This window comes from Periplaneta americana, chromosome 13 (genome assembly GCF_040183065.1).
Source record: "Periplaneta americana isolate PAMFEO1 chromosome 13, P.americana_PAMFEO1_priV1, whole genome shotgun sequence".
NCBI classification, from domain to species: Eukaryota; Metazoa; Arthropoda; class Insecta; order Blattodea; family Blattidae; genus Periplaneta; species Periplaneta americana.
Window position 1 is genome coordinate 154495314 of NC_091129.1, and position 20404 is coordinate 154515717.

The following is a 20404-nucleotide window of genomic DNA, read 5'->3' on the forward strand; positions in this document are numbered from 1 at the left end:
TGGCAACTCAGGGACGTTTCCATTTCCAGAGGCGGCTCTAAGTTCTACGGGACTACAGGCGCAAGTCATAATAACAAGGCTCCCGAGGGGTAGAAAAAATAGATTCAAGCTAATTTACGACTGCCTCCGTGGTCTGGTGGTCAGCATGCTGGCTTCCAGATCTGGAGGTCCTGGGTTCCATTCCCGGGCTCGGCTCTCGGGGAATTTTCCTTAAAGAAGAAAAGTTCCCTGGGTGTCTAGAGTCTGGAAATTTGTATGACTGCGAATGTGATTGGTTGAGTGCCGGTTATTAATTAACCAATCATCAAAATACAAAATACAATATATCAGGACTGTCGTTGGGCAGAAATCTAAACACATGTTTCAACGTCACACTTTTGACAAGTAACTTCATCTACGAGCTCAACCAGAAAGCACTAAGAGATGCTAAAGAGTTAACATTGAATTTTAAATAAAGCTAATTTACATAGACTTGGAGGAGACGCATAGTTACATCACAATATCTCATTTCTTATACATTTGGTGTTACTCAATTCATCTGTAATAGAAATAATAAAATTCCGAAACCAATGAAGCCAAGCCATTGTTCAGTATTCTGAACTACCTGTGACAAAAAATATCTGTTATGGATTGTATATAAGTTTATATAAATCTAAATTTTGATATGAATTTGACTGCTGTACCAGGAATTGTTAATATAATTCTCGAAGCTATGTACACTGGACTCCAGAAGAAATGCCGATAAGAAATTATATCGTTTTCAGAGGACTTGAGCAAAATGGCGAGGTGGTTTTCCTGAGATTAGTTTTTCAAAAACATGTAAATATGAGTTTTATAACATACTGACATTATTGTTTAATATGAACTGATTTTAAATTATTCATATACTTTTATTTTACAACATTAATAAGAATACTACACGAAAATAGAGAAACTGTAGTTTATATGGTATTCCACAGCCTTCTGTAATATCCACGGGTGCTGTCATTGTTACAATCGATATATACAGCCAGTCACGTTTCATGTTGTATTAAAAAAAATGTACATCAATTTTATTATAATAGTACATTATGCAACAAGCCTATAATGATAGTAATTAAGACGCAAGTATGGATATTTATGAAACGAGCGCAAGCGAGTTTCATAATATTCATATGAGCGTCTTAATTACCATTATAGGCAAGTTTCATACGACTTTTTATGCTCCACCATATTTCTAACTTGAAATTATTCAGATGTATACATTTTATTTGTATCTGACAAGATCGGAAGTGACCTTGTTCTAGGTCGTGAATTGTGAGATGTGCGCAGACGCGAAAGTATTGATTTTTTCCGAGGAACAATAATGTCATTGACCTTGACGTAGTCCCGTTAAACTTGATAATATTATAATATTATAACCTTGATTATTGAATTCGACATTGAAAAACGAGATGACAAATTGAATTTATTTGAATATTATTTACAATTAACGCTAATTATTATAGTAACAGAACATAACCTTCTGCGACAGTATTGGATTTCCAGCCTCCGTGACTTCTCGCTAATTCTCTTTCGATTGCATATCCGAGAATAATCGATACTTGCGGTTTTATAACGGTACAAAGCTGACTTGTCATTGGCTGAACACCTGTAAGCTGAGTTGTCATTGGCTGAACACCTGTACTTTAATGAGTAGGTGTACTTTAATGACATGCATTAAAAGACTGCTACCAGGTGTATAATTACTACATTTCGGCATGGTCGAGCATAAATATAAATATAACATCTTATTATAAATACAGATACAGAACTGAAAATTGAATGCAATGCCTTCTGTTTATCTCTATTTCTATTGTTTACTAAGCGAAGTCTTCATAACTCGATAATATTTCAAATTGATAGCGACTTCGGCTCAGCATTTCTTTTGCAGCCCAGCGTACATATTCTATATACACTTCTACCAGATTAATATCTGTATTATAGAGATTGATAAATACAGCTAAACTTCATTTACACGCTTTTATTGGGGTCTGAAAAAAAAAAAAAAACGCATACGTGAGAAAAACGTATAAGGAAAATGACATTTAAAAACGTCTGATATTGCACTGTTTAATAGCATCTGATTATTTCACAAAAAAAGCCAGTTATTTGGACTGCTTGCTCTTAAGGAATAAACTGTCCTCTCACGTTGTGATAACTGTTCCATAATGTGTTCAGTTACATCATGATGTGTTACAAAACGTTTCACTGTTCCTAAAGCAGTAACAGCATCATTAAAGGATTGTTAGAGACAAATAATAGGCAGCTTCGAATTTCCACGAATTTCAAAGTGGGCCGCATCTTAACAAAACAATTTTGTGCACCATACACCAAAATATAGCCAAATAAATACATTACTTTAGAAAAGTAAACTAAAGAAGCTAATTGGTTCATACCTGAACACGTCTTGTATTTTCGCGTTCTGACATTTTCACGGCAAATTTAATTTCGAGCAAAATTGATTTAGAATGCATAAATGACGCTTCGTATCTCCTGGAATTTAAAATACGATCGTTTAAGGGGACACTCCACTAAAAATGACAAATTTTTTCCTAATAATTTTTTTCAACCAAATTTTGAGAGCATGTTTACTATGTAAAGGACTAACAAAATCCAAATTTTGAACTCCCAAATGCTTTTGGCTTTTTCTTTTTTTCTTTTTTTTTAATATTTTCAAACCCAACTTTTTAGTAGAAGATCTCAATTTTTAACCTTCCTTTTTTTTTTTTTTTACAAGACATAGAGAAACATTTCTATGCATTCATTTAACATTTTTTAAACTTTAGAAAATGTTATTTTTTTCTGTAATTCATGAAGAAATATTAATAAAATAAACTAGCAGCAAAATAAATGCACAGAAACATGTAGCTACCTCATAAATACTTGCAGTAAAATTTTCATTCAGATTGATTAATATTTGGCATAAAAAAGTTCGTGTTGAATGAAGAAAAATAATCTTACTGACAAATGGATTTGAAAGTAACATGAATATTTATGTAACACCTATTATATACATTCATCCAGTAACTTCAGGGAGCCAACTTTAGAACAAAAAGTTACTAGATTTGTAATCAGAAATTTGTAAAAAAGAATTCTTTAATGAAAAAATTATTTTGACAGCTTTTCTTTCTTCATTTAAAAATTTTTTTGAACATATTTTTAATCAGAATTGAACTAAATCTATTTGGGGTATGAAAATATACATTCTAAAAAAGTGAAATAGTGAATAAAAATATTCTGGAAAATTTTCATGATTTTCAGTGTAGTCTCTCCCCTTAAGTGGTGTAAAAAAAAAATAAAATAAAAAATAACCGAAAGACGTATACCGACAAAATAAATTAACATCGAAAATATAGGAAATATGGCACCAAAAATCGAATACGAGTAAAAGACACGTAAGTGCAAAGTGTATAAAAGAAGTTTTACAGTATTTGTAGGTGTATTTCTCGCACACTTTCTTATTTTTCAAAGAATTCTCCTCAATTAACGTCATACTGGGAGAAATCATTATCAGATTACATAAGTAGCTCCTGTAACAGCTTATCATTGTTAATTAAGTATTGCAAAAAGAAATCACTGAAATTCCGGAAAATTATCTTTTCTTGAGCAATAAATGTTCGTCTCAGGTATTTTCAGAACTGGCAATGTTACATTCTTTAAATAGAGAAGTACACTGGGCTGCAAAACAAATGCCGATACGAAATTATATAGTTTTCCGAGGACTTTAGCAAACATGGCGAGGTGGAGAGCTATTTTTCTGAGATTAGTTTTTAAAAACATGTAAATACGAGGTTTATGACATGTTCACGTTATTATTTAATGTGAATTGATTATAAATTATTCATATACTTTTATGTTACAACATTAATAAGAATACCACACAAAAATAGTGAAACTGCAGCTTATATGGTATTCCATAGCCTTCCTTATTATCCATGGATGCTGTTATTGTTACAATCTATATATACGGCCAGTTACGTTTCATATTGTATTAACAAAAAAAAAAAGTATTAATTTTAATATAAATATGAAATTTTATTATAAATACAGAAATAGAACTGAAAATTGAATCTAATGAAACATATAACTATACATTTCTCCTTTGCATGGAATAAAAAAATTCGTTAAAAAATTCAGACCAATATATAGTTTATTGAAGACATACTGTAGGTACGCATGTTTATTGAAAACATACACGAACAAGCTGAATGATGTATGCCTTCTGTGTATCTCTATTTCTATTGTTTCTTAAGCCTTGATAGCAACTTCGACTTGGCATTTCTTTTGCAGCCCAGAGTACAGCTTAGATGAAGAGAAAATATTACCTACTACAAGTAATTTGTGTGGGACCATAACTAGTGAGAATTCCTTATGGTAGAGCCGCCTCTGATTGTTGATTAAACGTTTATTCATTTTATACTTAATTAAAGTACTTTTAGAAAAAGTTCCAATTGCAGATAAATCATACCAATTTATATTTTATACATCTAAAAGTACGTATTTTTATTTAAAAACTGTATTCTCATACAATTATGTTTTATTTTTGTTACGGTAAATAACAGTTTAATATGAAGCCCATGATAAAGCTAACCTTCAGCACAATTTGAGAAAATCTTATATATAATAACCCACATTGAAACTAATATGTAAATTAATAATGAAATGTTTTAAAAATACAACTAATTACACATGCCTTCAAATTCAGAGATAACAGAGTGAAATAATTTGGCATGTTTCAGGGGGTACTGTGATTCTGAGTTGTAATTATCAGTATTGTTGTAGTCATAATTAAAAGCTTTAAAATTTTAACATTATTCTCTATTTTTTTGCACAAAATTCTATATTTCTTTTGAAAATATATTACCACCATTATATACACAGGATTACAGTTCTTTGTTTTGGATACATATTTGAAGATTCACGATATTCCAAAGAAATAAACTTACGTGTTTTATAAAGGTTTGTTTATTTTATTAGTTTATAAGTTTTATTTAATAATTTATAAAGTATAACTACAGTGGAAAATACACATAAATAGTAATCAAGTTTTGTTTTACTAGTGAAAATAATAATTCCTATCAATGCAGAATTTCTTAAACTCTTCCGCAGTTAATATGAAGAAAATAGAATAAGCTGATAACTAAACAAATGAGAGAGAGAGGAAAAAGTAAGTAACACTGAACTATGAACAAGCGCGGACTGTTGACTATGCAACAATACAACAGTAATTATACTGAGATAGGATTTTTGAGAAGACTTAAAAATATATTTTTTGACAGCTATCCCTAAAAGTAGACTTTTTAACACTAGACCAAGTACATTAAAAATTGACTATTATACTGTAGTGTGTGAAAAGTGCCTTTAACACTGACTTTCAACTGCTCACTTTGATTGTCAATTGTTTCCCACATATGTCAGATGGCAGAAATTGCAACCAATCAAAAAACAATTCTAAGAATGATAGGTCTACTTTTAAAAATTACTGTTTGTGGTTAAGAGACGTACACTAATTAAATAAATTGCTTTAACAATTCTTTTATTCATAATTATATGAAACTATTAAGAATTAAATTAGGGAAAATACACGGGTTTGAACCTGGGAACTCCCAATCTGCAGTCGAATGCTCTACCACTGAGCTATACCATAGCTTCATTTTCATGTGATGAAGTTTCACTATTGCAATGAGAGGAATAGAGCAGTGGAGAGGAGAAGGGTATTGTCTCTATACCAGCAGGGACAAATGATTGTCTAAAAAAAAGTGTACGACACACAAGTTAAAAATGGTTTTATTTTGTTTGCAGGGTTGCTACTCTTGGCCTGCAGCCTCGTTTCGCAAACATTCCTAATCATAAAATAAAATGCCATTTTTAACACTTGTATTGTAAATTAGTATTATAGTTCTGACATCATTCCTCTTGTAGCGGAAAATTATTATAGAAATTTAAATTTTCCCAACTATCTCAGCAACTGTTGTAATGAGTACCAAATACTTTGAAATGTTTAAAATGTTAATGGCTAGAGAATTAAAAATAACCATTACATGAATTCACAATTGGACAAAAATTACAAGGTACCACCACAACAAGACTTATTAGACCTTAAATATCTGATAAAAGTATAAAAAAGGTTACTAATAATATTTTTCAAACCAGTTTTATCAAAGTATGGAAAAAAAATCTGCAGTTACATCATTTAGTAACCAGAACATTGTTATATTTTTCCTACATGTAATAAACACTTATTTCTAAAAACTAGACTACTCTCAGACATGTAAAGTTGTATTTTATTTGTTCTATATAAAATATATTAAAATTTACATACTGTAATGTTTTGTGACCTAATTTTTTTGTTTTAAAGGAAATAGGCATTATTGTAGCGTATCTTTTGCATAAATGCATGTTAAATCAGTGTACAAAATTTCACAATTCTATCTCTAATAGTTGTGGAGTTAGGAAATAATATATGAGAAAATTTTCAAATTTTCGAAAAATTAATTTAAAGTAAAAAGTAAATTATAAAAAATATTATTAGTAACCTTTTTTATACTTTTATCAGATATTTAAGTTCTAATAAGTCTTGTTGTGGTACCTTGTAATTTTTGTCCAATTGTGAGTTCATTTTCTTATAAAATTTTAGAAATCTAGAGCCTGCATTTTCTGATAATACTTGTGGTCGTTCACGTACATATACCCTTAAGCACACTTAAATGCCATCGACCTGGGCCCGGATCGAACCCGCAATCTCGGGCACAGGCACACTATACCGACTGTGCCATCCAGCTGAACAACAAAGTTTGTTAGGTAGAGATTGGAGTGGGACCGGTCTGCACAGGAACTCTTTGTGTAGTACATAAAATTAACCATCTGATCCATGTTACAAGTAAAATACGAGGTGCATCCAGAAAGTAAGTTTCCCTGGAGCCGTTTAGAGAAAGAAAACACTATTTTATGGAAAGATTTATTGGAACAGATAAAGTAATTGCTGAGCTACGAGGCGTGTTCTTAAAGTAAGTTCCGTTATCAATTATAGCCGTCACATCGCTGCAATCGTTATTTTGCGCATGCGTGTTTTTTTCTTCAGTCCTCAGGCAAGCTGTGCATGCAGTTTCAGACCTTCAGTCCGTGTGTGTGTGGTTAGTTGTGATCAGTTGAAATGTTTAAAGTGATCGAGCATATCGCCGACTGTGAGATGAGGTCTGTTATCCGATTCTTGAATGCGAGAAACATCAAACCAGCTGACATTCATCATCAACTTTGTGAGGTGTATGGTGATGATGCCATTAGTGATGGAATGGTCTCTGTGCATGATGAGCAGCGTACCGGTCGGCCATCTTTGATCAATGACGATTTGGTGCATGCTGTCGATGCAAAAATTCATGAGGAGAGGAACAAATTGACCATCCCCCTACAGCCCGGATTTGGCTCCGAGTGACTTTCATCTCTTCCTGCACCTCAAGAAGTTCCTCGGTGGTCACACTTTTGATGGCGACGACACCCAAAATCTCATCTCGAAATTTGTCTGGGAACAAATTGACCATCCCCCTACAGCCCGGATTTGGCTCCGAGTGACTTTCATCGCTTCCTGTACCTGAAGAAGTTCCTTGGTGGTCAACGTTTTGATGGCGACGACACCCAAAATCTCATCCCGAAATTTGGCTGGGAACAAATTGACCCCCCCCCCTACAACCCGGATTTGGCTCCGACTGACTTTCATCTCTTCCTGCATCTCAAGAAGTTCCTCGGTGGTCAATGTTTTGAAGGCGACGATGAAAAAAGCAGTGCGGGAGTGGTTCGCATCGCAGGCGGACGAATTCTACGAGGGGATAGAAAGACTTGTGCCACGATTCGATAAATGCCTCAATTATGGTGGAGATTATGTTGAGAAGTAATTGAAGTGTGGGGAATACAATGCAACAAAAATGGTTTGTAAATATCTTCCCGTTTACTTACTATACCCTTTTGGAACTTACTTTAAGAACACGCCTCGTATTTTTCAACATATTCCCAACCAGAATCGAAATATTTGTTTTACCGAAGGATCAACTTTTGTATCCTTGTGTCATAGAAATCTGCCGCCAGGATCAGAACCAGTGTGTGACAGCCATCTGCACCTGTCTGTCACTGTGAAAATGCTGACCGGACAGGAATTTCTTGAGATGTAAGAAAAGATGGTAGTCGCTCAGCCACATATGGCTTACCACACAACAGATCTACTGCAGGAGTTCAGCTGGGAGGAAGAAATTTCTGTACGGTCAGCATTTTCACAGTGACAGAAAAGTGCAAATGGCTGTTACATACTGGTTCCAATCCCAGGCAGCAGACTTTTACGACACAGGGATACAAAAATTGATCCTACAGTAAGAAAAATGTCTCAATTCCGGTGGGGTATATTTTGGATAATACCTAAAAAAAATTGCTGCATCTCTTCCAATAAATCTTTTCATGAAATTGTGTTTCTATTCTTTAAACGACCCCAGGGAAACTTACTTTTGGGATGCGCCTCGTAAGTTATTAAACATTCTGAACAGAAAATTTATCAAATTTGTATAGTTTACCACTTTAAATTGTAGTACAGTATAATTTGTCTCAAAATAGACTGCATCTCTTAATATCCAATTTTTTTTTATAAAATTAAAAAAAAATTATATTATTTGCAAGAAGAAAATATTTTGTCTATTTTGACTTAACGACATGCTAGCTCTGATACCTTTCTTTTATTTGCCAAGCTCTCATGTTGTTTGGTTTGTAAAGAAAAATTTGAAATTCTCAACGTCAGATTTAATTATTTCTGATATTTCGGACTGCTTACAGATTTCATCAACTCGATCATATTCTTCCAATTGCTCAAAACCTAGAAGAGTATACTTAGCTAGTCTATGCAACTGCAAAGATTAGGCGACCCTGGTAGATCTCTAATGATGAAAACTCAACATTGTTTCGAAATGTAATATTATATTAAAAATCTAAACACATTGCTGCAAAAACAAACACTGCCTTATAATAATTCTAGATATTAATCAAGAGAGTATTCAAATGTAACTTGAGTTTCATACTGCTACCAAATTAAAAACAAATGACGTAAGTTAGTTATTTCGCGATTAGTTGGAGTACGTGAGACAAGCTCACAACCTCAGTGCAGTGATGACACAACGATGCAGAAATCACAACATAGGAAGCAATTTTCATACAACAAGCTTTACAATAACAACAGAGTGAGGAAACATTAAAGAGATAACTTGTGCATCACACATACATACACGATGAACATACCAAAATTCTTGAATGTATTAATATCAGAGCAAAGAGAAACTTCTACAGGAATATATTTGTAATTAGGAGAAACATCTTAACTTCACGAAATAACCATCCTAAATGTCACCGATCTTTCTCGGAGTTTCAAAATGTCTCTGTGATACACTCTGCTGGCAATAATCCACAACATTTTGGACGTTATTTACTGGTCTTGCATCTGATTCTTACGAACTTAAATAAACAGCAATCCATGGATGCAGACTGTATAGCAGGGAAGATCAACGTTCTATCCATTCTACTTGCAGATGTGTGCAACTTGAAGTATGCATTACTATGTCAGGAAAAGATTTTTTCCTCTCCAGAATGCTTATCAAGGAATATGATATGATATGATATGATATGATATGATATGATATGATATGATATGATATGATATGATATGATATGATATGCTATGATATGATATGATATGATATGATATGATATGATGTATGATAAGATATGATGTGATGTGATGTGATGTGATGTGATGTGATGTGATGTGATGTGATGTGATGTGATATGATATGATATATGATAAGATATGATATGATACGATATGATATGATGTGATATGATATGATATATAAGATATGATATGATATATGATAAGATATGATATGATGTGATGTGATATGATATGATATGATATGATATATATGATATGATATGATGTGATATGATATGATATATATGATATGATATATGATATGATATGATATGATATGATATATGATAAGATGTGATATGATATGATATGATGTGATATGATATGATATGATATGATATGATATGATATGATATGATATGATATGATATGATATGATATATTATATGATATGATGTGATATGATATGATATGATATATGATAAGATATGATATGATACGATATATGATAAGATATGATATGATATGATGATATATGATAAGATATGATATATGATATGATATGATGTGATATGATATATGATATGATATGAAATCCAGACGTTTGAGATGGGCAGGGCATGTAGCACATATGGGCGAATCCAGAAATGCATGTAGAGTGTTAGTTGGGAGACCGGAGGGAAAAAGACCTTTAGGGAGGCCGAGACGTAGATGGGAGGATAATATTAAAATGGATTTGAGGGAGGTGGGGTGTGATGATAGAGACTGGATTAATCTTGCACAGGATAGGGACCGATGGCGGGCTTATGTGAGGGCGGCAATGAACCTTCGGGTTCCTTAAAAGCCATTTGTATGTAAGTAAGTATGATATGATATATGATATGATATTTATTTGTCAGTCAACTTCACAGTTATGGTGGACCTTCACATTCCCGCTTTTCAATCCACCATCCCTTTAATACATACAACCCTTTTCTATTAATATATTCATTTGCCAAGTATTTCTTGATTATTTTCTAACGTTCTGTTTTAACTGAATTGCTATATGTCCTTCCCTCACTATCCTCTTCTATTCTCTCTCATACCTAGATTGTCTCCCTTCCATTTCTCATTTACCTATTAAATTGCATATTCCTTCCTTAATAATTTGCATTATTTATTCATATTCTTCTCTACTCTTAAATCTACCTTCTCTTAATCATTATTTTCCAGCTATTTTCTCCTACCTTAATAGTTAACTTTTCCCTTTTCTCTATTTTACAACACTCACATCACTTTTTTTTTTTCCTATCCTCTGTTTATTTACGTATTGATCTCTTTCTCTTCACTTCACTCCTAAATTTCCTGTTTTATTACCTCTTTCCATATAGCTTATCAAGGAATATGATGACCTTGTGCCGTGTACTCTGTGCTAACATAAAGGGTGATTCACGAGGATTTACCGCCATTTACAGGGCTTATTTCTGAAGGCATTCTGAGCAAAAAATATCATATAAACATGTGTTCTAACCTCAATATTTTCAGTCACACTAATTTGAAGTTGTTAGTAAAATACCATTGTGCTTTAGTTTTAAGGGTAAAAGAATATTACAGATAGCGAATGAACTATTCAGAAGTATCATTTCTTTAATTAGCTAGTATTCTGAAGCTAAAAATGTGTTGTGAATTCCATAGTTGCTTCGTACAGAATTTTTTTTTTCGATTTTTAACTACGGATGGCAGGGCAAAAGAAGACCACTGGAAAAAAGTAGTATGGACTTCAAGTGAAAATATGACTGTAGGTGCATCAAACATCATTAAAGAACCACTGATTGATGGGGAAAAAAATTATTCTCCCTCGCTCCATGTAAAGCTGGGACTTATGAAGCAATTTGTTAGAGCCCTAGACAAAGGTGGTGATTGTTTCAAATACATTTGCGAGATTTTTTCCTGGACTGAATATGGAAAAAGTAAAAGCTGAAATCTTTAATGGCCCTCAAATTCGCTAACTCATCAAGGATCAAAATTTCATAATTTCCATTCATAATTTCAAGCTCATTCTGTCGAATCCAGTGAAAGTCTTTTCAGATTTGCTATATCTATTCATAAACAAAGCGAGTCATAAGTATGTTTGGAAAATGCGTGAGCGTGCTCCTGGATCAAAAATAAGAACAATTCTTTATATAAAATTTGACGAAAAATACTTATTTATTGGAAAAAATAGTAGTAGTGACTTTTGTTTTCATAAGTACCTGATCATATTATTGTTTTTGTTTTTATTTTGTACCAATGTCTGTTTACAAACAACACAGTGATAGGATAGTAGTACATTGTTTTTGTTTTGATTGGACGGGGTGGTCCAGTGCCTTGGCCACCCAGATCACCCTACCTCACCCCCATTAGATTTTTACCTTTGGGGTCTCTTGAAGGCTGTCGTCTATGCAACACCAGTGATTGATGCAGAGGAGCTATTGCAACACGTTGAAAATGCATGCCAATTGATCCGTGATGACAACATGGTGTTTGAGCAAACTCGCCAGTCATGTGTACCTTGTGCTCAGGCACGTGTAAACAATAGAGGGGGACACATTGAGCATCTTTTGTAAACGTTAAATGACAAGTTTCCAAATATGTATTTGTAATACAAAAAAAAAAAAAAAGAACAAAAACAAAGTATGACAATTTCTCCAACAAATAAGCATTTTCCATCAAATTTTCATGTAAGGAATTGTTCTCATTTTTGATCCAGGAGCACGCTCACGCGTTTTCCAAACATACTTATGGCTCACCCTGTATAGGCTATATTTTAAATGGGTTTCAACAATCAATTTTCTTCTCTTCTTAGGTGTAAACTTTAGCAAGAAAATATAGAAAAGTTTATTTGTGTTGTTTTGTAACTACTGGGTGTTCATTTCAAAGTGTGTCATGACGTCACTGTTGTTGGGTCACCGATTTGAAGCGAGTTTCAGCTTATATGTTAGAGAAGTTGCCTATTATTTAAGGCGTTCTTCAATCTGAACTTGAGAACGTGTACTGTATAACTTGAACGTCGTAGCAACAGATGGTGGTCTGTACGCTCTGTGTGCTACCATAACCTCTTTCGAACTGTTTTTTGCGCCGGCAAGTCATACGCAGGGTATTTGTTATCATCGGTTGCGTACGGTAACATTCCACAACACAAATCAAATGCTTTGTGTCCATGTTGACTGTCGAAGTTAATGTCAACAAATACGTAAGTAATCGTGTTAACCCTCTCCCCATATCCCGACAGTACGTATTTCCAAACAGTTCACATTCCTCCCACTACCGGCGTTACCGTACGTATCGGTACGTACTCTTCAGAATGAATGCCGTACTTGCTAGGCAACTTCTCTGCCTCTTAGGTTATACACCTCTGCGGAAGTGTAGGAAGATTGAATTCTCTAGGCTCATCGGCTAGCCACATGACGGTATACAGCGAGCCATGACACATTTTGAACTGAACACCCAATAGTGTTGAGTCCAGCCAATGTAAGATTTTTTTTTGTTCTTTATGTAAAAAAGTTGAGTTACTTAGTACTTGCATTCAAGTAAGAATTTGGTTACACTGAAAAACTGTTAAGCTCTGACTTATTTTGTAAATAATTATGTAAACCTGCTCCAAATTGTTTAAGAATGAAGATATTTTAGCATTGAAATATTCATATGATATTTTCACATTTTGCAAAATAAATTTTGTAATTTGGAAAAATAACATACGTTATTAGTACGCTTTCGACCAGCTTCTGGCTATAGTTCATGAGGTCCCAGGTTCGATTCCCGGTTAGAGCACAGGAATTTTTCCTTAAAGGGGATTATTCCTGTGTTCGTCCATGGTCTGGAATTTAGGTTAAGTTTAGATTTAAGACCTCTCCTAGCACCACATTATCATAATCATCCTGTCACATCATCGGGGTAATGTAACTCCGCCTTCCAGGCGCCCCAACCTCAGAAGTGGGTTACAACTAAGCCACGGCCAGGAGAGAAGACCAGAAATGTCGAAAAGTATGGTATGTTTAAATAAATAAAAGTAAACTTTCCTAATAAATAATCTTTAGTTTCTTACTTTCAAAACTTGTTTATTTGTAAAGTAAAGGAAAGTGAACTGAAAAATATCAGCAATTACAAAAAAAAAAAAAATAAATAAATTTAGTATAGTGCAGGATTTTATACCATAATAGATTTATTCAGAATATGTGTACGGAATTCAAACAAAACAGCTAGAAGATAGAAATTAATGTTAGAAAATATCTTTACATATCTTTATACTACAAATATTTTTTCCAAAAAATGTTAGAGAATTTTAAAACATTAACTGTTGCCTTTAGAAAATATTTTTGGTGCTAAATGTATTCATTTAAACATTAAATAAATCAGAGATCTAATTTTTTACATAACACGCAATTATTCTTTGGTCTGAGAATGACAGAATTGAGTGATATTAATTGAGAGAGCATTTTAGTTATTTCTGCTGTTTCAGATGAAGGTGTGTGCTTAGAGACTATTGATAGAATAGCTGCTTTGGAGTCTGACAATATAACTGCATTTTTAAATTAATTGATGTGGCATAGAAGATTCCTGAGACTTTCACTTGTTGCAGTGATTTCTCCATCAAAACTTGTTGTTCCATATCCAAGAGATCTATAAAGTGAGAAGAGACAGCACGTAACACCTGCACCGGCACCTTGTTCTCTGGAGATCAAGGATCCATCGGTGTATAAATGAATCCAGTTTTGTGGAGGATACCTAATATTAATTGTCTCTAAAGACAATTGTTTCATTATTTCAGTGTTTACTTCTGATTTCAGTATTTCTTCTATTAAATTTAGATTATATTCTATATTTAATAGAGTTAAAGGGTTTGGTTTAATTTGTAAGTTTTCTTTTAAATTCGGGATATTGATTTTCTGTTTTAATTCTTGAACAACGGATATGAAACTTTTTTGAGTTTTCAATCTACAGAGAGGACTGTATGAATGCCAATTCTTTCCTGGTAATCTGGTAAGTTTTTCATACTGAATCAGTGCTTTTTCTTCTATTGCCATTTGATATTGTATTGTTTAGACAGATAAAGGTGAATATATCCATATACAGTATATAATACTTAAGAATGCTTGTAACACAACATCCCAAATAACGTAACCATTCCACCAGATAAATGTGATAGAACTTGAAGCAGAGAGAAAGTACAGGCACACATCACCAATACAGCAAGCACAATGCTGAAAATACACACAACAAGTGACATGAAACCTAAAGAGCGCACATTACAGTGTTCTGCACCTATTTGTCATGCACGGGATTTCTCTATGAATGACTGGAAAACTATCTGGTACAGTAAATAATTTCTGTAAAACAAATTTTCTGCTTCAAAGAAATCATTCATAGTCTTGGAACTCTGTTATATTTTAAAGATTGGATTAACACGTTTATTTTTATGAAATTTATGCAAAAGAATGTAGGCCTACAAAATTATAGTAGAAAAGTTTTCCGGGCTATGAGGCCGTGGTCTGTTGGTTGTGAGACCAAACGTTTCGTTCACTGCTGTGGTGAACATCTTCAGTGGTGTCTATTGCTGGTGCGGCTGGTTCTACTGCGCGTGCCGATTACAGTCTGCGCTGGCTGCATCGTTGTATATATAGTGCGGAAGGGGGGGGGGGGCTTGCTGTTGTCGCCTCGGTCCGCGCTCGAATGTGCTTCGCGGGCGGGTTTGCTGTTTTCTATGTGCTCCGCGTCCGGGTTTGTGTTGTTTAATTGTGCTACGCGGGCGGGTTTGATGTTAGTTTTCCTTAATGCAGGATACCAGGCCTTGTTAACTTTGAGGCCTTCTTCTTTTCGATTGAAATTGTTCTTATGTTTACATATTTCAATGTTTATATATTTCAAACCCACCCGCGTAGCACAATTAAATAACACAACCCCAGTCGCGGAGCGCGTAGAAAACAGCAAACCCGCCCGCGAAGTACATTCGAGCGCGGACCGAGGCGACAACAGCAAGCCCCCCCCCGCACTATATATACAACGATGCAGCCAGCGCAGACTGTAATCGGCACGCGCAGTAGAACCAGCCACACCAGCAATAGACACCACTGAAGATGTTCACCGCAGCAGTGAACGAAACGTTTGGTCTCACAACCAACAGACCACGCCCTCGTTGCCCGGAAAACTTTTCTACTATTGACGCCGGCCGTGAAAGCCTACACTCCACTACAAAATTATAAAAGAGAAATGATGTTACAAAAATGTATAAAAATCATATCTCAGCATCTGCATGTAAGGTTGTATGAATGCATGTTTTTTCGTTTGTTAATTGATTTAATTATGTATATGCTGCATTGTAATGTAATGTTGTCATTAAAGAACGACTAATAAAGTAGAAAATATATGAAGAGCATACCATGAAACAGGAACGTATTAATATCACGATCATATGAAACCCAAAGGAGGGCACCTCCTAAGAGAGAAAACTCATCTCTTTCTTCTTCTCCATGAAATCACTACTTTGAATGACACATTTCGCAAGAGTTCAAAACATTCCCTTACAGTAAAATCCCAATCCAAGCTATGATTCATAACACACATGGAAATATTCACACACATCTCTGAGAGAAAAGATATATTAAAAAAAAAAAATACATGAACCTTTGCCCAACGTCATACAGTCCTGACCTGGGACCTTCGGACTACCATTTGATTCTTTTTCGAGACCAAATAAAATGTCGTTACCTGCAGTTGTTAGATGGAGTTCTAGTGAAAGAAAAACATTGAATTTTTAAAAAGATGACAATAATGCATCACTTAAGTTAGTGAGTTCATGAAGTAAAGGAAAATAAGACGTGTCTCTCATAATGAACATGTTTTCTGGATTTCTTTACTTGATCGTGATATTAATTTTCTTCTGATTCTGATACAATTCCCGTATATAAAAGGAAAATATTGTAGTTCTCTGCAAAAAATATTCGAATGGTTAAGATGTATTTCCAAGATCATTCAATGATGAAGCCCAAATAAAATTCTAGTACCGGTACCGGCACTTCAAAGATGGTTGTGAATCTGTGGAAATAGATCCACATTCTGGAAGGCCTTTAACAAGAAGAATGTTGATGAGTGTGGACTGCAATCAATGAAAATCAGTGACTGGCAGTGCGAGAATTATTAATAGTCCAGGTCTCTTTACTTTATACCCTACGGGTAAAACCTAACCATTTTCCCTCCTCTCACTACATATGCTAGTGGACTATGGTGATTTTTCTAGTTGTCAGGTTGAACTTCCTTTTGCCAACTTTGTTTCGAATTTCGGTAGTGATAAATACTACAATTGGCAATTACTTTCTGTTATGTTGACAGCATTGTTTGGCTTTGAAGAAGCTGCCAACATTCATGAACGAAAGTTACTAGCAAATGTTATAGTACTTTAAATTTGAACGTAATTAATACCGGTAATATCAATATTAATAAATAATATGGTAATGATTAATAAACTGCACACCTACATTTTAAAGTGGTATTCAGTTTCAGAGTTTGTACTAATCATTTCATGTCGTGAAACAAAATAAATTTTTAGGTTAGGTCACATGAATGGTAAACTGTTCAGTCAAACCAATGAATTTCATGTTGCAATGCATTTTAATATTATATCAATCAATCGTAAATAAATAAATACATTGATTAATTAGTAGTGTTATTATTGTTTCAATTCACAGCATTGTGATTTCACCTAGTGATATTGGTAACATTGAAAACATTGAAAAAACGGCCATATTGCCTTTTTAGAAAATAATCTTACGTCAACCCCATTTATAGAAGATCATCTGAGGATTCTATGGACTATTTTTTCAGAAAGTTTGACAGAAGGTTTTGGGAAAGTGGTGAATATGTGTGTCTTGCCCATACAGACCAGATTGTCTCCCTGTGACTTTTGACTTTTACCAAAACTAAAACTGCCGTTGAAAGAGGGTGATTGCATACATTGGACGGCATTAATTAAGGAGAGCGTGACAAGACAAATATTGCCAAATAACTACCAAACACTGAAGAATGTAATAAAAATATCAAAATCGTATTACGCTACGACAAACAATGTAGAAAGTAATGTCGAACAGAGCTCCATGTGACATTTCCAGAAGTCAATAGTTAATGGGAAGGGAACACTTTTCTTTTACTCACAGGTTGAACTGTTAGATGTAGAGAATTTTAGTGAAAATTCAGTCCTTCACATCTTTCACTAACTGCTTAAATAATGTTATTAGCATAGCACTTAACTAAAAGATTTGACCTATACTAAGATCAAAAAAGTGAAGAACAGTTGGAAGTAAAATCAAGAATAGCCTACGTATTTTGGTAGGAAGAGTGAATGTAGTTAAGATCTAAAATAATACTGAATCTCCATACATACTGCATCTCGCAATAAAAGCCAAACATTTTGTGAATAAAGTGAAAATGCTTCAGTTCAGAGCTAAAGAGGAAAGACAAGTATTGTGATGATGTATTTTTATTTCAGACATAAATTATAATAGCCAATTCAGGAATATTACACATTTCGTTATGTGACCCAATAACAATGCCAGTTAAGAGTTTGAAATATTTTTATAAGGATTTAGTAACAGATTAAGAACATGTATGTACTTGAACACTGAAAATTAATTTAAGTTTGGTATATGTTTTATTTTATTTTCTGATGCGGTAAGAAGCTCTAATATTTCCAGGGCTAAATTTACTTCTCAACACTTGCGTTGAAACTGCAAAGTTGTCTATCCTGGTAAGAGGGAGAAGGAAATATTCCTCGGAAAATATTAAATTAAAATTAAAATATTAAAGTAATGTTTACAATATATTGTTATTAACAGAAGATAACAGTAATTTAAATAGAAAAAACACGTACCAATAAATGAAAGGTAATATGTAACGAAAATGTTAGGTTTATATATTTTTTATGTTAGGATATATTTATTCAGACTGCATAAGTCTACTGAATTTTAAGTGAAACTATTAGACCTTCTCCTAATTATTTATTAACTTTCTAAACTGTTCTAAATGACAACAGATTATTTCTTTCAAATTTAGGATGTATCCAAACTACTTAGAGTATCAATATTAATTATAAGATTGAACATTAACAGAATATGCACAGAGCCATAGAAAAAATAAACTTGAAATTAATCAAACCCAAATTACAGGCTAGCATTTATATAGTGAATATAACAATTACATGTATACAATATAAATATTACAAAAATGAACTTTCTCTTTTCTAAAATATACTAACAGGAAGTCTTCAGATAGCATTATCAAAATAACCGTGCTCCTACATACAATACTTTCCTGTACGACTTCAAGTCTGATACATTTTGTACGCTGTAGCAATGTACATAAATTTCATCAGCCATAAAATCAGTCAGTGTCACTGATTTTAAAGAATGCTTACAATACATAATTGTATTTCGCGAGAAATATTAATTTCAAAAAATAATTTTCAAGTTTTAAAAGCATACGATTGTTAAAATATTACTTTAGTGTGGAAACGACGATTCAATCTCTAATCTAAGTCTCTAGCAGAGTCATTTCCACTGTAAGAGATACGGTAAAAGAATATTAATGTAGGTTATACATTTTTCAGGAATGTTATCTGAGGACCAGCTGATTTTCAATTTTAAAATCACACCTTTTATAGGATCATGGTCAATCTACGTTAATTATTAAAGAATTTTAGTAAGATAAATGTTAACTGTAAAACTTGCCTATAATAGGAAAATATTATGTCTTATGTCATTTCATTATAAGCAGGTTTTATTGTATAAGTTAATGTTACAGGTGTCTGGATATGTGTAAACTCAACTTCAATTACTAACATAAAAACTAATCATTCTATATTGTGAAGTAAATAGATAAAGTCACTAATAATACAGATAAAAAAGCAAACTTTCCCAATTTCTAAAAATTTATACAACAAATCTATTGCCAATATGAGAAAAATTATGAAATTTTAAAATATTAGTTTTCCAGTAATTTTAAAACAGAATCCCTGCATTCAGTACAAATATTTCTGAAGAATAGAAATTGCAGACTGGAAACAACAATATTATAACTGCTCATTACAACTGTACATTCTCTACAGATATACAATATCAATACGATGTCCGATATTAGCATAAAAACAGACGTGAAACAGCAATGCAAAGGTAGTAATGGAGGAACGAGAAGAAGAAGAAGAAAGTGTTAATAAACGTGGTTTTACTCACAGTTCATTTCGTCGGAGCGGTCGTCGGCACCACAGTTCCCCACCCTGTTACACTTGAGCTTCTTGGAGATGCAGAAGCTGCTTTTGGCACAAGTGAATTGTTCGCATTCGGGACCCTCGCTGACTTCTGTCCAAACTGCACGGAAACCCTGTGCCCCTACTGATTTGTCAGCAGAGATGAAACTACACAACAATAAAGCAATCTTTGTTAAAGATAGTCTTTCTTGTAATATTTACATTACTTCGTAGTAGTAGTAGTAGTAGTAGTAGTAGTAGTAGTAGTAGTAGTAGTAGTAGTAGTAGTAGTAGTAGTAGTAGTAGTAGTAGAAAAGTAATAGCAGTAGTAGTAATGATGGTAGTATTAACAACAGTAGCAGTAGTACAGTAGTAAAAGTAATACTAGTAACAGTAGTAATAGTAGTAGTAACTTAATAATAATTTTATTGTCTCACATATTACAATGTACAGCA

General features: G+C 33.4%; 1 protein-coding gene across 8 annotated transcripts in view; it reads right to left on the reverse strand.

Annotated features, from left to right (window-relative positions):
- Positions 1-20404, reverse strand: part of LOC138712568 (cubilin) — a 909639-nt gene that overhangs the window by 15343 nt on the left and 873892 nt on the right. For 7 of the 8 annotated variants that reach the window (XR_011335744.1, XM_069844493.1, XM_069844496.1 and 4 more), the window contains one exon: positions 19936-20117. Coding sequence is in view for 6 of the 8 variants with exons in the window: in XM_069844493.1 (XP_069700594.1) it covers positions 19936-20117 (182 nt within the window). In the remaining 2 variants the exon portion in view is untranslated. Of the gene's footprint in view, positions 1-118; positions 210-19935; positions 20118-20404 lie in introns of all 8 variants that reach the window. The other variant, XR_011335745.1, reaches the window with a different exon arrangement.